The sequence below is a fragment of the Cavia porcellus genome, unplaced genomic scaffold, assembly GCF_034190915.1.
Source record: "Cavia porcellus strain 051 isolate PalLab524CR breed Dunkin Hartley unplaced genomic scaffold, mCavPor4.1 scaffold_18, whole genome shotgun sequence".
NCBI classification, from domain to species: Eukaryota; Metazoa; Chordata; class Mammalia; order Rodentia; family Caviidae; genus Cavia; species Cavia porcellus.
Genome location: NW_026947501.1, coordinates 43,546,777 through 43,564,907, shown reverse-complemented (window position 1 = coordinate 43,564,907; position 18,131 = coordinate 43,546,777). Strand labels below are relative to the sequence as shown.

Here is an 18,131-nt window from a genome sequence, read left to right as displayed (position 1 = left end):
ATTAATGAAAGAGAGGGAGACAACATGAAGGATGTCAGGAGGATATTTAGAGAAGTAATAGCTGAAAATTTCCCAAGCATGAGATCAGAAACTGACATCAGATCAGTGAAGCATATAGAACTCCAAATAGTCATAACCAAAATAAAACTACACCCAGATATATAATAATCACCATCCCAGAAATCCAACACAAGAATAGATTATTAAAAGCTGTCAGAGAGAAAAGACAGATCACTTATAAAGGAAAACCTATCAGAATCACAGCAGACTTCTCAGAACAAATGATAAAGTCAAGAAGAGCATGGTGTGAAGTATTCCAGATCCTAAAGCAAAATGATTTCCAACCTAGACTGATATATCTTGCAAAACTATCATTCAAAATAGATGGTGAAATACGATACTTCCATGACAAAGAACAGCTGAAGAACTTCATGAACACCAAACCAACCCTGCAAAAAATATTGAAAGACAGTTTAGATACACAAAGGAAAAAACCACTAAGCAAAGCAAATAATTAAACAGAACAGAAAGATAAAGATGCAACAGCAGAGAGATAACATACCTACAATTAACCAGCAATTAACAGTAATAACCATTAATGTAAATGGTCTCAATGCACCAATCAAAAGAAACAGACTAGCAGAATGTTTTAAGAAACAAAATCCACCATATGCTGTTTACAGGAAACCCATCTAACCCAGAAGGATACTCACAGACTGGAAGTCAAAGGATGGAAAATAATTCTTCATGCAGCAGGAATCCAAAAAAAAAGGCAGGAGTAGCCATTCTGTTTGCAGACAATGTGAACTTTAATTCAACAATGACCAGAAAGGACAAAGAAGGTCACTACATACTCGTAAGGGGAAAACTCCAAGAGGAAGAGATAACTATCTTAAATATATACGCATCAAACTCCAGAGCACCCAGTTATATAAAACAATTATTAACAGAAATGAAAACTCAAATTATCAGTAACACAATTGTAACAGGAGACCTTAATATGCCATCGTCACCAAGGGACAGATCAACCAGACAGAAAATGAGCAAAGAAACAACAGAACTGAATCTCACCTGTGAACAAATGGGTTTGATAGACATATACAGAATGTTCCACCCAACAACATCAGAATACACATTCTTCTCAGCAGTACATGGATCATTTTCTAAAATAGACCATATATTAGCTCACAGAAAATATTTAAACAAATGCAAAAGAGTTGAAATCATCTCTTGCATGTTATTGGATAATAGCGCTCTGAAATTAGAAATTAATGATAAAAGATACTGCAAAAATACCACAAACACATGGAAACTGAATAACACACTCTTGAGTAATCAGTGGGTCACAGAAGAAATTAAAGAAGAAATTAAACAATACCTAAAAGAAAATGAAAATCCAGGTGCAACTTACAGGAATCTGTCGGATGCAATGAAAGCCGTCCTGAGAGGAAAATTTATTGCACTGAGTTCCCACATCAGGAAAACAGAACGAATACAAATAAATAACTTGATGCTACACCTCAAACAGCTAGAAAAAGAAGAGCAAGTCAAGCCCAAAGCCAAAAGAGGAGAGGAAATTATAAAAATCAGAGCAGAAATCAATGCAATAGAGACTAAGAAAACAATCCAAAGAATCAAGGAATCAAAGAGTTGGTTCTTTGAAAGAATAAATAAAATCGATAAGCCCCTAGCCAACCTTATTTAAAAAAGGGAAGAAAAAGCTCAAATTCATGCAATAAGAAATGAAAAAGGAGAAATCACTACAGAGCCAATAGAAATACAGAAGATCATCAACACCTATTTCAAAAACCTCTACTCTCAAAAGTTTGATAACACAGAAGAAATAGACAGATTCTTAGAAGCATATGAAGTACCAAAGCTAGATCAAGAGGATGTAAAACTGTTCAATAACCCATTTTCTGCTAATGAAATTGAAAATGTAATTAAGTCCTTACCCACCAAGAAGAGCCCAGGCCCAGATGGATTCACTGCAGAATTCTACAAGAAATACAAAGAAAACCTAATGCCAACACTCCTCACACTATTCAATGAAATTGAAAGGGAAGCCATCCTTCCTAAGTCATTCCTGGAAGCAAATATTACTCTAGTACCAAAATCTGAGAAAGACCAAACTAAAAAAGAGAACTATAGACCGATCTCCCTAATGAACACAGATGCAAAAATCCTCAATAACATATTGGCAAATAGGATCCAGCAAATCATCAAGAGGATTATACACCATGACCAAGTGGGATTCATCCCAGGAATGCAAGGATGGATCAACACATGCAAATCAATAAATGTAGTCCACCATATCAATAAAGCCAAAAATAAGAATCACATGATCATTTCTATAGATGCAGAAAAAGCCTTCGATAAGTTCCAACATTTATTCATGATAAGAACTTTACAGAAAATTGGAATAAATGGTCTTTACCTCAATATAATAAAGGCCATTTATGACAAACCAACAGCCAGCATCATACTAAATGGCCAAAAACTGAAAGCCTTTACTTTAAAATCGGGCACAAGACAAGAATGTCCTTTATCACCACTCCTATTTAATATAGTACTGGAAGTACTAGCCAGAGCAATTAGGCAAGAAAGAGAAATAAAAGGGGTAAAGATAGGAAAAGAAGAAGATAAATTATCATTGTTTGCATATGACATGATACTCTACATAGAAGACCCCCTAAACTCCATTGAAAGACTCTTAGATACAATAAATAAATTCAGTAATGTGGCTGGATACAAAATCAATACTCAGAAATCAATAGCATTCCTATACATGAAAACAAAATCACAGAGAGGGAAATAAGAGAAACTGGACTATTCACATTAGCAAGCAAAAAAAAAAAAAAAAAAAAAAGAAATATTTAGGAATTACTCTTACGAAAGAAGTGAAAGACTTATACAGTGAAAATTATAATACACTGAAAAAGGAAATTGAAGATGATCTCAGAAAATGGAAAGACATCCCTTGCTCATGGATAGGAAGAACAAACATTGTGAAGATGGCCATTCTCCCAAAACTGTTATACAGATTCAATGCAATCCCAATAGAAATACCATCAACATACCTTATAGATCTAGAGAAATCACTCCTAAATTTCATCTGGAACCAGAAGAGACCTACAATCGCAAAGGCAATTCTAAGCAGCAAAGACAAAGCAGAAGGCATCACAATCCCTGACTTGAAGTTATACTACAAATCAACAGTAGTAAAATCAACATGGTATTGGAATCAAAACAGAACCGAAGATCAATGGAATAGATTAGAACATACAACCACAACTACAAACACACTCAACCACCTTATCTTTGATAAAGGTGCCAAGCAGTTTCACTGGAAAAACGGCAGTCTATTTAATAAATGGTGCTGGAAAAACTGGTTCTCCATTTGCCGAAAACTAAAGCTAGACCCATGTCTATCACCATGTACTAAATTAAAATCTAAATGGGTCAAAGATCTGAATATTAAAACAGAAACACTAAATCTATTGGAAGACAAATGGGGTAGAAACCTTGGAGACATAGGAGTAGGTAAAGAATTCATGAACAGGACTCAAACGGCACAGGAAATACTTCCCAGAATCAATAACTGGGACCACTTCTTATTAAAAAGTTTCTGCATGTCAAAAGAAATCTCCAGCATAGTGAGAAGAAAACCCACAAACTGCGAAAAGATTTTAGTGAACTCTCTCTCTCAGACAAGGGACTCTTGTCTAAAACATATAAAGAATTAAAAAACTCAGACCTCCAAAATTCAAAGATCCAATCCAAAAATGGGCATCTGAGATGAATACGCAATTCTCAGATGAAGAAATGCAAATGGCAAATAAATACATGAAAAAATGCTGATCATCATTGGTCATTAGAGAAATGCAAATTAAAACCACACTGAGATACCATCTCACTCCTGAAAGAATGGCCAGGATCAAGAAAACCAACAACAAGTGCTGGAGAGGCTGTGGGGAAAAAGGAACTCTCCTGCACTGTTGGTGGGAGTGTAGACTGGTACAGCCTTTGTCTAGATCTGTCTGGAGATTTCTCAAAAAGTTGGGATTGGAAATCCCATTTTTTCCAGCTATTCCACTTCTAGGCATATTCCCAGAAGAACTGAAAGCATCATACCACAGTGATATATGTGCACCTATGTTTATAGCAGCACAATTGTAATCGCCAGATCTTGGAAACAACCCAAGTGTCCACCAACTGAGGAATGGATAAAAAAGTTGTGGTATTTCTATACAATGGAGTATTATTCAGCTATAAAGAAGGATCACATTGAGATATTTATCAATAAATGGGCGCAGCTTGAGACAATATTCATAAGTGAAATACATCAATCTCTCATGTGTGAATACCGAATAGTTTCCCTAATGTAAGTAATGATTCAAATATATAAAAATATGTGGTAATCATGATTCCCCATTATGTGGCCTTGAAGCCTTATAAAGTTTTCACTCATTAATTAGAAAGGCTTTATTCTGGGCTTCTTGATATGGAAATATTTGAAGCTATAGTGTATCAAGTTTTATCCAAATATTTCAAGGAAAAAGACAGACACTATGGTAACTACTATTAAGTCGAGTTATATGGTGGTGAAGTACTAGGTTGCTGAAACAATCATGCTTTGACCTCTATTGTCATATTGTTATGTCCTGTTTTATCTCAATCTCCCCCTTATTCTTTAAAAAAAATAGTTATTTCTTATGTTTGTTTTAATTAAGGGGAAATATTTAAAAATTAGGATATATAATCGTAACTCTTTTTGATTTCCTATTAACTTGTTTTGAAGTCCTGTAATACTCCCATTATCTTGTTTTGACTGATTAGACTCTGTTCCATTCTGTATGATAGTATCAAGTTTGAGGGTATAGGCAACTACTTTGAAGGCAATAAGATTCACTAAGATGCCCATTCTGGTTTGAGTGTTGCCTCCTTTGGAAGTCCTGTAAGGTTTACAGTGCCTAAGTTTTATTGGTCTTGTTATCTACTGTTTTGTCCAACTTTATAATATCTAATGAGATAGACAATTCTTTTTAAGGAAACAAGAAACAACGTTGATAACGATTGTTGATAACCTTGTACTCTGTTCTACACCATGTGCTATGTCTATCCTTGGTTTTGACTGACAGCTTTGTTTTGCCATATTTGACTATATTCTCTCCCCCTCAAAAAAGTAATAAGAACTAAGGAGTAATAAAATCCAAAATGTGTAAATTTTCTTGTAAAAAAGAGAGGGGAAAAAAACTGCTCTAACGGATATAACAGCAAGTGTGTTTAGGGGTGTTAAATAGCTGACTATATTAATGTTTTTGGATCATTGAACACAGCTGTTTGCAGTCTCCCTGTTTGAATGTCCACTTTGTATTCTTTGATACTGTGATTTGAGCAACTATTTTCAAGATGATAATATGCAATCTATTAACAGGTGATTTCTTACTGTTATTTTTTTTTTGTAGTTCTGTATTACGTGTACCCTTACACCGCTTTGTTTTGTTTTGTTTTGTGTTTTTCTCTTTTTCCTCTTAAAAAAATAAAAAAGAGAGAGAGAGAGCGAGAGTGAGAGCGAGAGAGAGAGAGAGAGAGAGAGAGAGAGAGAGAGAGAGAGAGAGAGAAATGGTCTCCACCACTTTCCTTGCAGCAGCAGAATCCAGGCAAGTTTCCAAAGACTCAGCAATGTGCTGTGTATGCCTTGGCTTGAATCTGTCTATAATTGTGATTTAGACACAGGATAAATGCTCCCAGTACTTTATAGATAAAACTTAGTTAAAATTATAAGCATAATTCCACAATTAAACCAGACATAGATCCAGGGCTGAATAGAAATACGTTGCTCCTGGCTGGACTATTGATCAATAGGGGTGCATACACTTAAATCATTTTAGAAAATTATTTTGATATTCACTGTTCACATCTCCTTTGCCACTCATATTGTTATAGAGAGAGACATAACTTCCCTAACCTGCATCCCTTAAGCCTGATGACATAGATGTTTCCTCAGCTCTGTAGTTTTTGCTTCATTTTCCCCTTCTACTGAATTAATTTTATTTCACAATGAGCCCTGCAAAAATAAATCTCAGGACCCAATCCTTTTCTGTAAGAGTGCTATGGTTTTCTAACTCCATTCTTTCTTTGAATATAACTGAGGATTGTGTGGGGTGAGGATTACGTGATGACCTTTATTCAAATCCATAATTGGGCAGTTGGCTTACTGTGACCAGGAGAAAGTGAGTAGGAAAAGAGGAAGCAGAAGGGAGGAAAATAACACTATCCCAGTTGTGAGTGTTCTTGGATTGAGGAGGAAGGAGGAGATTACCTTTTTCACCTTAGCAGTGTTAGCTACTGTGTCAAATGTAAATTTGCGAGGTTTTTCCTGAGCTGTAACACAGTAAAACAATGTATTTGTGTTTATTACCTTAGGGAATAATCTGAGAATACCTAATATATATGGAAATATTGCACAGTTAGTTCATTTTGTTGACAATCTTTTAGGGGAACTATATATTACCTCAGGCATGAAGATGTACTTTGAGGAATAAAACACGTAAGACTTAAAAATTTAAGAAAAAAATCAAAAATACCTGTCACTATAGATAGTTGAATGAAATTATAAATGAACCAAATTATACAGGTGTTAATTGCCAATTATCCAAAGGATAGAAACTTAAAAAATTATGATATAAAAATTCTAAGACGTAAAGGTACTCCTGAATAAAATTAAGGTTTTCTTTTTTTCTATCTTGAAATTAACCTTCAGTGTGTGGAGCAAAGTGTTTGCTATTCTGAATGGCTGCTCTCTTGTGAGCTCTCAGAGGAGGACGTGATAATACATGTGTCTGAATAAATCTAGCGAGTCACCTCTCTAGTACTCTAAATGTATTATAAAAGTAGTTTACAATGACATCCCTTAGAGATGGGTGGGAAGAGGTTACCTGATAACATTTCTCTGTTCAGCCCCTAATCCCAGCATTGTCTGTGAATTACAGGTTAATGTTGATTATAAAGAAGATACAGGAGAAGGGAGGGAAATAGGATTCTAACAAAGAGTTTTCCTGCAGTGAGGAAATGAGGAAGTGTGAGGTTACTTTGTCTTCTCCGCATTAACTACTCTATTAAATACTGATTTCAGCAATTAACTCAGGAGGTGTTTCCTGATATATGACTCAGAAATTTTCTTCCTTACACCAATGTATTTATAATCATGCTTATTACTTTAGAGGTCCTCAGAATAACTAGTAAATATTAAACAAATGCACTTCTAGTTTATATAGTGTTTGAAGGTAAATATTCATTACCTCAGTGACAAAGATCTAACTAAATGCAACAAAGTATATAGTAACTTGCTATGTAAAACTGTAAAAACTTGTAGCATTACACATAAAAGTATAATTGCCACTGAAACATAAAATATCCTGGTGAACAAACCAAATGATATCAATCTATGTATCTGATTAAACAAACTATATAGCCTTAAAGAACCAACATTAAAAAATGTCAAAAATAAGAGACAAATCGGAATACAATGTCACCATATTTATTTTGAACACAAATGTCTGTATCAATGTATTTGCTATTCTGAAAATCATCTATTGTGACCTTTATACATCATCACCTCTTGTTTAGTTGGACAACATAGATGCTCTTAGAAGATTTCTGGAATGAGTGAATATTCGTGATATTGGTAACACCACCTGCAGTAGCAGAATTACCAATGTACCAGCAATGAAGCTCAAATAAATCTAGAACTGTTGTGTCCATATTATATTCCTAGCATTTAAGTTCATTGTTTTCAATGAAAAGTGAGAGCAATGGTTTCCTGAGAGATATTACACTGTGTGATACATGAATCTGGAGATGCTGGAGGCCCTTAAAGGAAGTAAGTATTAGTGGAAGCAGAAATATGCCTGGGCTCCAGTGCTAGCTGTGATACTTTCCTCATGCCCGGTGTAGAGACTCAGAAGAGAGAGCTAGAGAGTGACTTGCAAGAACACAGCACTGGGACCTTCTCACATCTCATCTGCCACAGTTGCAGCCAGTCACCAACCACAGAGAGTGTGAGCCAGGGAGCTGCTGGGTTCCTCCAGGCTGCTCTGAAAGGGGAACTGGGAAAGGAAGGATGGGCTGGCCTTACAGATCTATTGTGTGATTCTTCACAAACACTTCCTGCAGGGTCTTCAGGGGTTCATGGGCATTGCCAAAACTAAATCTCTGTCTGATCATGAGGGTTACACATGTCATGTTCACAATCTTATTATCATTATCACTTTAGATCTCTAGGTGAGCTGTCAGTCTTTTGTCCTCAATAATAGGATGATTTATTAAGAGGAATCATTTGAATTTTCTATATCATCTTATCTCATACGTAATAGAATACAATCAGCTTCAAGAATACAGCTGAAAAGATTCAGTCATGGCCTGAGAGTATCAATGTGAACAGGTTGCTGTGTTAAAGATCTTCCAGTAGATGGCGAACAACAGCACATTAAATAAACAGTGATGCTTTCCTGTGAGGGAGCCACTAAGGCAGGGAACTCTCTACCCAGCTCTCTAAGCTCACATGGCTGGGGCCTCTGTGCACAACGGGCTATGTCTTCCCCACGTGCCAGCTCCTTATTATTTCGTGTTTCAATCTGTGACTGGTATTCACCTGACTATACTGAACTACCCAGGAGGCCTCGTGGTCAGCAATGAAACAGGACAAAGCTAGGGAAACAACTCTGAATGTGGCCAGCCATGAGTGAAACAAGAGTGAAGTGGCCTGGTGTATTCTGAGGTGGAGGTGACAGAGGCTGTAGATCTCGACTGCAGTCAGAGATGTGGGGGAGAAACACTGGAGGAGTCCCTAAGAGGAGGGCAAGGTGTGTGGGGAGAGGGGTTGTGACTGCAGACCTTTTTCCCTGCTGTTCTCCAGAGACCTTGGCTCAGAAATATTCTGATCCCCAGAGATCTGTTTAGCACTTTAAGTATGTCTTGATGCTCACATTGTTTCTTAGATGATTCTAACTTTTCCTACAATGAACATGGAGCACAAAAATCTGGCTGGGCCTTAGAACTGTGCTTGGTTGAAGACAAGCAGAAACATGCTTCTGTGTGTGCTATGGAAGCCTGGGGCTGGACAGCAGCATGGGTCAGGTCCTTCCCTGCCCTCTTAGTCATGGTGTGATAGTGAATAGACGAACCCAGAGAATTTCACAGAGTTCACAGATTCTGCTCTATCCTTGTCTTGCTTTCTCATTTTTTACTCTGTTTGAAACAGCCCACGTGTTTCTCTTCATTCTCCTTTCTCAAAGGGATCATTACATAGGACTGTGGTCCTCAAGCAAGGTGTGTTCTGTAACGTGAGAGCAGCAGTGCGCTCTACTCATTGGAGAGCAGCCTGATTCTGTCCTGTGGCCCAAGGGAGAAACAGGTGCTCTGTAGGCACATCTGTGCTGCCATGTTGTAGACAGGGTCCCAGGGGACACTGAGCCTGTGCTGAGATGAGCCAACCCGCAGCCGGGCCAAAAACCTTCCAGCCCTGCTAATTTGCATATCCCAAGATCCCAGCCACTTACTTGTGGACTTATTCACAGGCTTCTGGTCTCATCCTGTGCAGCGTCAGTCCCATTCAGGACACAGCATGGACATGAGGGTCCCCACTCACTTTCTGGGCCTCTTGGTGCTCTGGATATCAGGTAAGAAAGGGTAGCACCAGGAATTTACTTAGTTCTGAAGGTTCACAGTTGCCTGGCATTGTGATGTGGGCCTGATTTATCTTGAATACCTATGTTGATATTTGTTAAGTTTGCCATTTCAGGTGCCAGATGTGACATCCAGTTGACACAGCCTGCATCTGCATCTGCATCTGTGGGAGACACAGTCAAGATCAGTTGCCGGGCCAGTCAGAGTGTTAGCAATTACTTAAGCTGGTATCAGCAGAAACCAGGGAAAGCTCCTCAACTGCTGATCTACTATGCAAACAGCTTGGCATCTGGGGTCCCATCGAGGTTCAGTGGCAGTGGTTCTGGGACAGATTTCACTCTCACCATCAGCAGCCTGCAGCCGCAAGACTTTGCAACTTACTACTGTCTACAGAGTTACAGTTCCCCGCCCACAGTGATACAAGCCATGACATAAACCTCCCAGGGAAGCAGAAGTGTGGGGCAGGACTGCTGCAGTTGTTCCTCTTTGTGTCTCCAGCTGCAGACCAAGTTCTCAAATGCATCTGGGCTTTGAAGGCCACTGGAAGGATTTGGTAGAAGTATCCAAGGAAGCTCCTCCCTCCGCTAACTTCCTTTTCTGTTTCTCACCCCTGATTTAATGAAAGACCCTGATTTAATGAAGTAATGTGGAGTACGCCATCATTTTCAATTCACTTGGCAACAGTGAAACTCTTCTTTGAGTTCCAAGCAATAATTTTTAAAATCTTTTATCACTGTTATACATTTATTAATTAATTTTATTTTTTATTTTAAAGAGACTAAAACCAAAGTACAACAAAGTAATTTTAAGCAAAACAATACAGTTAAATCCATATTGCACTACAAAAGAAGGTAATAGAAATCAACAGACGCTAACGTGTGTATATATATATATATATATATATATATATATAGAGTTATGTTCAAAGTAACTTCCCATACAGACGTAATGAAGTAAATAAAACAAAATGGAATAAAATCAAACAAAATAAAACAGTATAAACAGTACAGAACAATGAAATAAGATTTTAGGATATTAATAATGGCTGCAGATATGCCTCTTCAAGCTGCCATTTAGAGACTTGTATTCAAAACGAAGGTTAAAGTGCAGAGGTGTGTTTTATGCCTCTGTCCCTGCATCTGCAAAGTAGATTATCACCATAAATTCAACTCTGTCGCAACTCATCATGATAAGTTCAAACTCAAATTTCCCAGTCCACATTAATTTTGACTCTTGACATTAAATATTTCATCACAAGACACAGATGTAATGCCACACGTCCAAAATGTTTTATGACGCAGTTTTGTCATAATACCACTGTCTTGTACCTGTGCAGCTTCTTTTTCCTCCGTTTTCTGTAAGTGAACCATGTTTCCCCATGTCTATAGCATTCCCTTTCCTAGAAAGATAATATCCTGGTGTTTACATTATAGAAGATTTTCAAAAACCAATGTCACAGTATACTGCTATGTAACACAGAAATAAAAATAATCAATAATACATTTTGCTACTACCAAGACTCCCTTTATAGCTTCTATGATTATCACAAATATGTTGGCATAGAAAGTGTGTTAGATCCTGTACTGTGCAATACTGTGGTGCTTTCATAGTACTGAGTGTGTCTCAGAGGTCACCACATGGATACTGATTGTTTGAACTGATGTTAAGAGTCTATTGTAATTTTAAAATAAGCAGTGGGAGTTCTAAACTCTTTTTTCTTTAAGTTATTTTATTGATATAATGTTGTTATAAATCTGGTGCTCATACAACCTATTGCATTTACAGGTGGACCCTGAGACTCTCACTGTTCTTTTTACATCATTCAGAGCCTTTCACTGTTTCCCTGAACCCAGCTCAGTGTCTTTCTCCACCATTCCGGGAGCTCCCACTTGCTCGTGTTGATCTTTTCTTCGAAATGAAGAAAAAGAGAAGTGGCTTCATTTTTTTCCAAAGACAAGTATCTCCTGTTCTTATTTCCACATCTTCGTATGTGACTTTTAGGTTGTGGCACTGAATATCTTCCATCAAAACAGCCTTTCAGCCCCGGGGGGAAAATAGACTTCATTCTTAGGTAGACATTAGGGTATGGCCTGGTTATCATAGGACCACCAGAATGTTTTCTAGTTTTCCAATCAAGATGGCAACAGCAGAGAAGGTTGCAGCCATTGTAGGGACACAGTCTTCAAGTAACATACCGTTATGGATTAAGAATTGGTGGTCAACTTCATACCAGCTGGATTACATCAGCATGGCGCTGAGTGTAGATGTTCCACCTGAGAAAATTTGCCAGCATAGAGCCGTGGAGAAGGAGAAGCTTTTGGGTTGAGGCGTTGATGCATTGTGGGTTCATCTATGAGTTTCTGTTGGAGCCATTGGTTCTCCTGTAGAAGGTCTGGTCTTCACATTGAGCATTGCTTCCTGGCTCTGGGGAGGAAGATGTGTGCCCCTTGGTCTCCAGGATGAACTGGTCATGCTGGCTTTCCAGCACGTACTCGACTGTGCTTGTTGTCCAAGGAGCCTGAGGCCTCTGTGTCGCTGGGGATGGTTGTGGTGCTTTTTAGGACAGCCCCGGTCTTTGTTGTGAGTGTGACTTCTCATCTCCATCATAGAACCCTCAACCCACCAGCACAGCTGGTATAGATTTCCTGGCTTCCATAGCTGACCTTTGGGCCTTCCCAGCACAGATCTGTAAAAAGAGACTGTCATGAGACCTTGTGAGCTTTAGACCTCCAGTGGGACTTATGGGAGGCATTGTCATGAGCTCTGGGTCTTCATCGGGACTCATGTGGGGCATGGCTGTGGGATTCAGGCCCTTGGCTAAATATTCTATGTCTTTAGTGTTGTGGATAGATTTCCTGAATTTTCTTGTGTTAACTCTGGTGACCATTTTAAAAAATAATATTATAAACTCCATATCTTGATTCTAATGGTTCTCTGAACAACCCCTGACTATAACACATACCGATTTTTTTCACCAGAAAAACCTCACATTCAGCAGTAGCGAGCATTCTCTCTGTGTAACACATTCCCTCCTTCTTGAATCCACTGGCAAGATGTTTCCAGACATTCCTACTCTCCAATGTTTTCTTTACTAATTTTTGCCTTTTCAATAGGCTGTATTAATTAAGATTAGCTCTCAGGCTTCTAAAACATTCCAAGCATAGAAAATGGTAATTAATAAAAGCTTTCATGACCTCTACCTCATCTAGTTACTATTGGGTATAAACTAACCAAAATTTTTAAAAAGTTACTAGTACGAGCATCTGATATGCACCTCAATTCATGCTGGAAATGATTACCTTATGACTTCTTAGGATAATAGCTTGGCAGAGTCTTATAAACCTGTTTTCATAGTGTCACATCCAACAGTTGAAATTTCAAACATTTGAATAACATACTTGGAAACACCTGTTCTCTCACATTTTGCCTAAAACCATCCAAACTATACTCATTCATAATAGCCTGACACGAAACTTACCTCAGTCTCCATGAAGCAATACGTTATGACATCTCCATCCATTACATAGTACTCAGAAAAGAAGAGGATCATTATTTGTACATGAATAGCATGACTTGAACTAACAAGCAACTGTGTTGTGTAAAATTAGGAAAGGAGTAGGGAATAGAAGACAGATGATATATTTGTGTATGAAATTCTAGAAAAGGACAAATCTAATAGTGCCAACAGATAGGCTTGAGTTTACAAAGTCCATGGGGTGAGGAGGAAATTGGTCAAAAAGAACAGCAGGAAAATGTGCTGCATATTTAGAATAATTAGTTATTCCAGTTTAATTTTCTCAATGTCATTTTGATGGGGGTTTCACCGAATCTGTAATCCACTTTGGATGGTTTGAACATTTTAGAAGCATTAATTCCTCCAACCCAGGAACAGGGGGGTAACTTTCCATTTATTTGTGATTCTGTGATTTCTTTCACCACTTTCAGTGAAGTCTAATGTATTCATATTTCTCTCCTGTAATTGTGTGAATGTGGGTTTGTGTCTTCTTGAGTTTACCTTCTTTTACAGCCTACAGTTACACTCTTCCTCTTTCTCCTGAAGCTCCCCTACTCACACCTGTCGACCATGTGTTCTATTAATTCATATTTTTATTCTGATTCCATGTGGTTCAATATTTTCCCAATATGTACTTAGTTTCATTTTCCTTTCCAATTGCTCCTCACCATGTATTGAAAAACACACACATAAACCTATACTTTACTATGTTTGGAGAAATGACTACCTGTGGGTGTTTTCTCTGGAGTCTTCTTTTTTACTTGTTCAGTTTATTTCTGTTCCTCTGGTGCACACATTGTTTCACTGAAATTCCTTGATGATCTTCACCCTTGATGGCAAAGCTGGGACTCAGACTGAGGCGCTTATGCATACCAGGCAAATTCTCCACTGTTGAGCTATATCTCCACTCCCTATACAATCTTAGAATAGAAGTTTATGCATATTCTATTTCTATTCCTCAAAAGTTTTGTGGCTGTTGTAGGTACTTTGTGATTTTTTAAGTATTATAGAAACTACCCATTCATTAAGTACATCATTGGTAGATTGACTGGATTTCATTACATGAAATATATTTTTGTGTATATATACCTTTTGAAAAAATGAAGCTTTAGTTATATCATGTTTTTGACAAGAGGAACATAGAAACATTCTCTATTTACCCAAATGTTTTTTTTTTTTAATTTATAAGACACAATGACTGTATTCACAGTGAATCCAGAGATTTTATGAAGTTATTATTTTGGTTAATTTTGTTGCAGGATTTAGTAATGTATGCAAAACATTTTTTGGAAAGTATGTGGAAAGGACAATAACCTTTTGGGCTTTTAATTTGTGCATTTTATTAGTTTGTCTTATTAGATTTTGGAGGAGCTTCAGCATACTTTTAAAAAAAATTAGACATCCTTTTTCATTTATTCTGAAGGATAAAGCACTCACTATTTTATTGGTGAAAATAATGTTCCTAGACACTTTATTAGGAATCTAAACCCAGTTTTCCAAAGCTATTAAGGTTAAATTGCCGGGATTCAGGTTGACTTAAGCATTGCAATAGAACGAGGTGTAGAATCACCCAGGGAATTGTACATTGCCTGCAAAGAAAGTTCCCTTTCTGATTTCAGTGCAATAGTATCGGGGTTCTGAAGAAAGAGAAACTCAGTGCTGCTCATCTGTGAATTTGGGGGCCTCAGGGCACAAAGGGCCGTGTTCTCACCATCTACGGGTTCCTAGTATTTCCCATTTTCCTCTGTGATTAGTAATGCTCCTGACTATCATCCCCCTCTCAGGAACATTCTTAGAGTCCGAATTGTGGGTTAGCAATGCGGAAGGGTGGGTGAGAGAGCAAGGTGCACAGCTCTGACTGTGGCAGCTGTGAGTGAAACAGGGATGAAGTGACCTGGGGAATGAGAGACAGGGGGACAGAACTTACAGACCCCATCTCTATTTAGAAATGCAAGGTGCAGTGTGAACCATAAAGAGGATGGTAGTTCACTGTACTTATGGGAAGGCAGTCAGATTCTGCCCTGTGGCTCAGGAAGAAACACCTTCTCTGAAGGATATATGAGCAGCTGTGGCCATTTAATCCCAGAGAGCTGTAGGCCAGTACTGAGATGAGCTAGACCTGCAGTTGTGTCCAGCCACGCCTAACTCTGCTGATTTGCATGTGCCCAGAGCACAGCCCTGCTTAGGATTTCTTAGAGTTTGTCACACCAGATGTAAGTGTCCCAGTCAGGACGCAGCATGGATATGAGGGACTATGCTCAGCTTCTGGGGCTTCTGCTGCTCTGGTTCCGAGGTAAGAAAAAATTGATCTTGTAATTTAGTTTATTTAGAATTCCCTGGCCAGAGGGGCCTGTGTCTGCAGGGAGGTCCTGTTTTACTAAGGTCATGTTGATATTTGTTATGCTTCTAATCTCAGGTGCCAGATGTGACATCCAGATGACTTAGATTCCGTCTTCCTTGCCTATTTCTGTGGAAGACACAGTCACCATCACTTGCAAGGCCAATGAAGACATTGGCTACCTTTTGTACTGGTTCCAACAGAAACCAGGGAAAGTTCCTAAATGGCTGATCTATGCAGCAAACAGTTTGAAATCTGGGGTCCCATTGAGGTTCAGTGGCAGTGAATCTGGGGTAGATTACATTCTCACCATCAACAGCCTGGAGCCTGAAGATGTTGCGAATTATTACTGTCTAAAAGGTTATGATACTCCTCCTGTGATGATACAAGCCATAATAAAGCCACCAAGGAAAGCAGAAATGTGAGGCTGTGCTGACCCAGGTGTCAGCCCTGCTGTGTCCAATGGCTGAGAGCAGTTCTCTGACCCTGCCTGGCCTGCAAGTTCCCTGGGAGGCTTTAAAGAAGGGCACAGAATTCTCTGTACTCTAACTCTCTTTTCTATTTCTATTCCTCAGCTCTAGCAGAATAGACATCACAGTACCTGTCCTGGTTTAGTGTAGGACACAGATGAATCCCTCTGAGCAGTGTTGGTTATGGCATCACTTTTTATTCAGACAGCAGCAGAGAAACCCTTGTATGCATTCTGAGAAAGAGTTCGTAAAGACTTGCTTCATAATTTAGAGGGCATTAAGGCCATTGAAAAATTTAAAATGCAGTGGTAATCCTCACAACTCTGTCCAGGCTATGCAGTCTGTCATTAACATACAATTACAATTTTTTGCAAATACCAAGTTTCAAAAACATGCAAAGTCTGTAGTTTACTTGAAAGTTCACATTTTGGTTTTGCTGTTTTGTTATAAACTCTTTTACTTTAAAACAGAAAAAACGGATACAGAATTTCAAAAAAATTGTAGGAATTTAACACTAATAAATACATTGCATATTGTTATCTTAGAAGCAGTTGTTCAGGTTACAAGATCTAGGCACGGAAAAGATGAATAATCAAACAATGAAAGCACAAACTGTTCTTTGGATGAAGTAACAGAGATCAATACTGTAGCTGCCTATGTTGTACATATACACACACAGATGCACACATATGTACCCCTATATACGTAGAATCCTTTCCTTTCTTCTTTCTCTTCTTCACTTTTGATGCTGCACATTTCATCAGGATAAACAAGTGTGTGATAACACACAGGCAGCATTTTGGCCTGATGCAATGTTGTTTCAGTGCTCTAAAAAGCCTCTGCTCTTAAAAATTTACCCATTCATTCTCTTTCACCCCATTTCCTATAAGTCATTTGTGTTTTAACATTTCTGTAGTTTTTCCTTATCCAGAATGACAAAATCTTGCTTTTACACTATGGAAGATTATTGAATGGTAACCTCAATATACACTGTATTAGGAAACACAATAATTAAAAATATTAAATAACACACCAGCTACTTATAAGATTTCCGTTTTAGAGTTTATGCTAATTGGAATATATTGGCTTAGTGATAATTTTGGAATGGAAGTTGGCAATGTATTGATTTTGACTCCAAAGTCACCAGAAATATATAGATTTGCTTGGACTAAGAGTCTAAATAATTCTTGAAATACGGGAAGAAGTTTTCATAATCTTTTACCCTACTTTCATCTGGATTTTCAGGTGGAAATTTAGAACTAGCATTGTTTTTGTTTGTATCACTTAGAATCATTCACTATTTCACTGAACATAACATGGGCCCTTTCTCTATTGATCAGGAGAGTGCCCAGCAGGCTGCCTTTGGTCTTCGCATTGTCAAGAAAAGAGCTTGTTTCATCTCATGCTGAAACATACCTCCTCTCCTTATTGTCACATCTTGCCATTTCATTTTCACACCTGTGGAACTTAAATACCTCCCATAAAAACAATGACTTAGCTTAGTGTGAACACCAGAGTCAAATCTTTGGGAACACAATGGAGGTGGCAGAGTTGAGGGTCCCCAGTAGGATGTTTATTTTCCAAACAAGATGGTTGCAGTGGAAGTGATGTCAACCACTTTCTTTAAGGCTGCACAATTATTTTGCATTAAAATCTCAAAATCAGTCACAGAATGCATCTCCTCGGTATATACCACTTTCTGCTTCCTCATCCCAGGCATATGATGTTCTTATTGAGCCCCAGTAATGATTGTAGTAATGCTTCATTTTTTTTTCTATTAACTTTTGCCCTTTCAAAAGTCTGCATTAACAAAGATAAGATCTAAAATATGTCAAACACAAATACATGACAGGAGAATGCTAATTTTTAAACCATAATAAATAGGTTATTGAAATCTGTCTGTTTTCTTTACTGTCAAATATTAATAAATGGAAATCTTAAACAAACAAACAAACAAGTACTGGAACAATTAAACTATCAATTCCTGATGAAAATGAAGAACTTGTTACCTCTTAGCAGATAGTTTGGGAAGGGCTTAGAAATTTCTGTGAGACCCAGCAGCTGCCCTCCCAGACCTCTGAGTAAGTTCCTCAAAAACAGCAGTTCACACAGCATCTTG

General features: G+C 38.0%; 2 gene segments (V, D, J or C); both read left to right on the top strand.

Annotated features, from left to right (window-relative positions):
• The first annotated feature begins 9,576 nt into the window (after positions 1 to 9,576).
• Positions 9,577 to 10,125, top strand: LOC100734434 (immunoglobulin kappa variable 1-39-like). The segment is given in 2 exon segments: positions 9,577 to 9,683; positions 9,806 to 10,125. Coding segments are annotated over 2 exon segments (375 nt in total).
• A 5,317-nt stretch (positions 10,126 to 15,442) lies between these two features.
• Positions 15,443 to 15,967, top strand: LOC134471442 (immunoglobulin kappa variable 1-39-like). The segment is given in 2 exon segments: positions 15,443 to 15,497; positions 15,681 to 15,967. Coding segments are annotated over 2 exon segments (342 nt in total).
• The last annotated feature ends 2,164 nt before the right edge of the window (positions 15,968 to 18,131 follow it).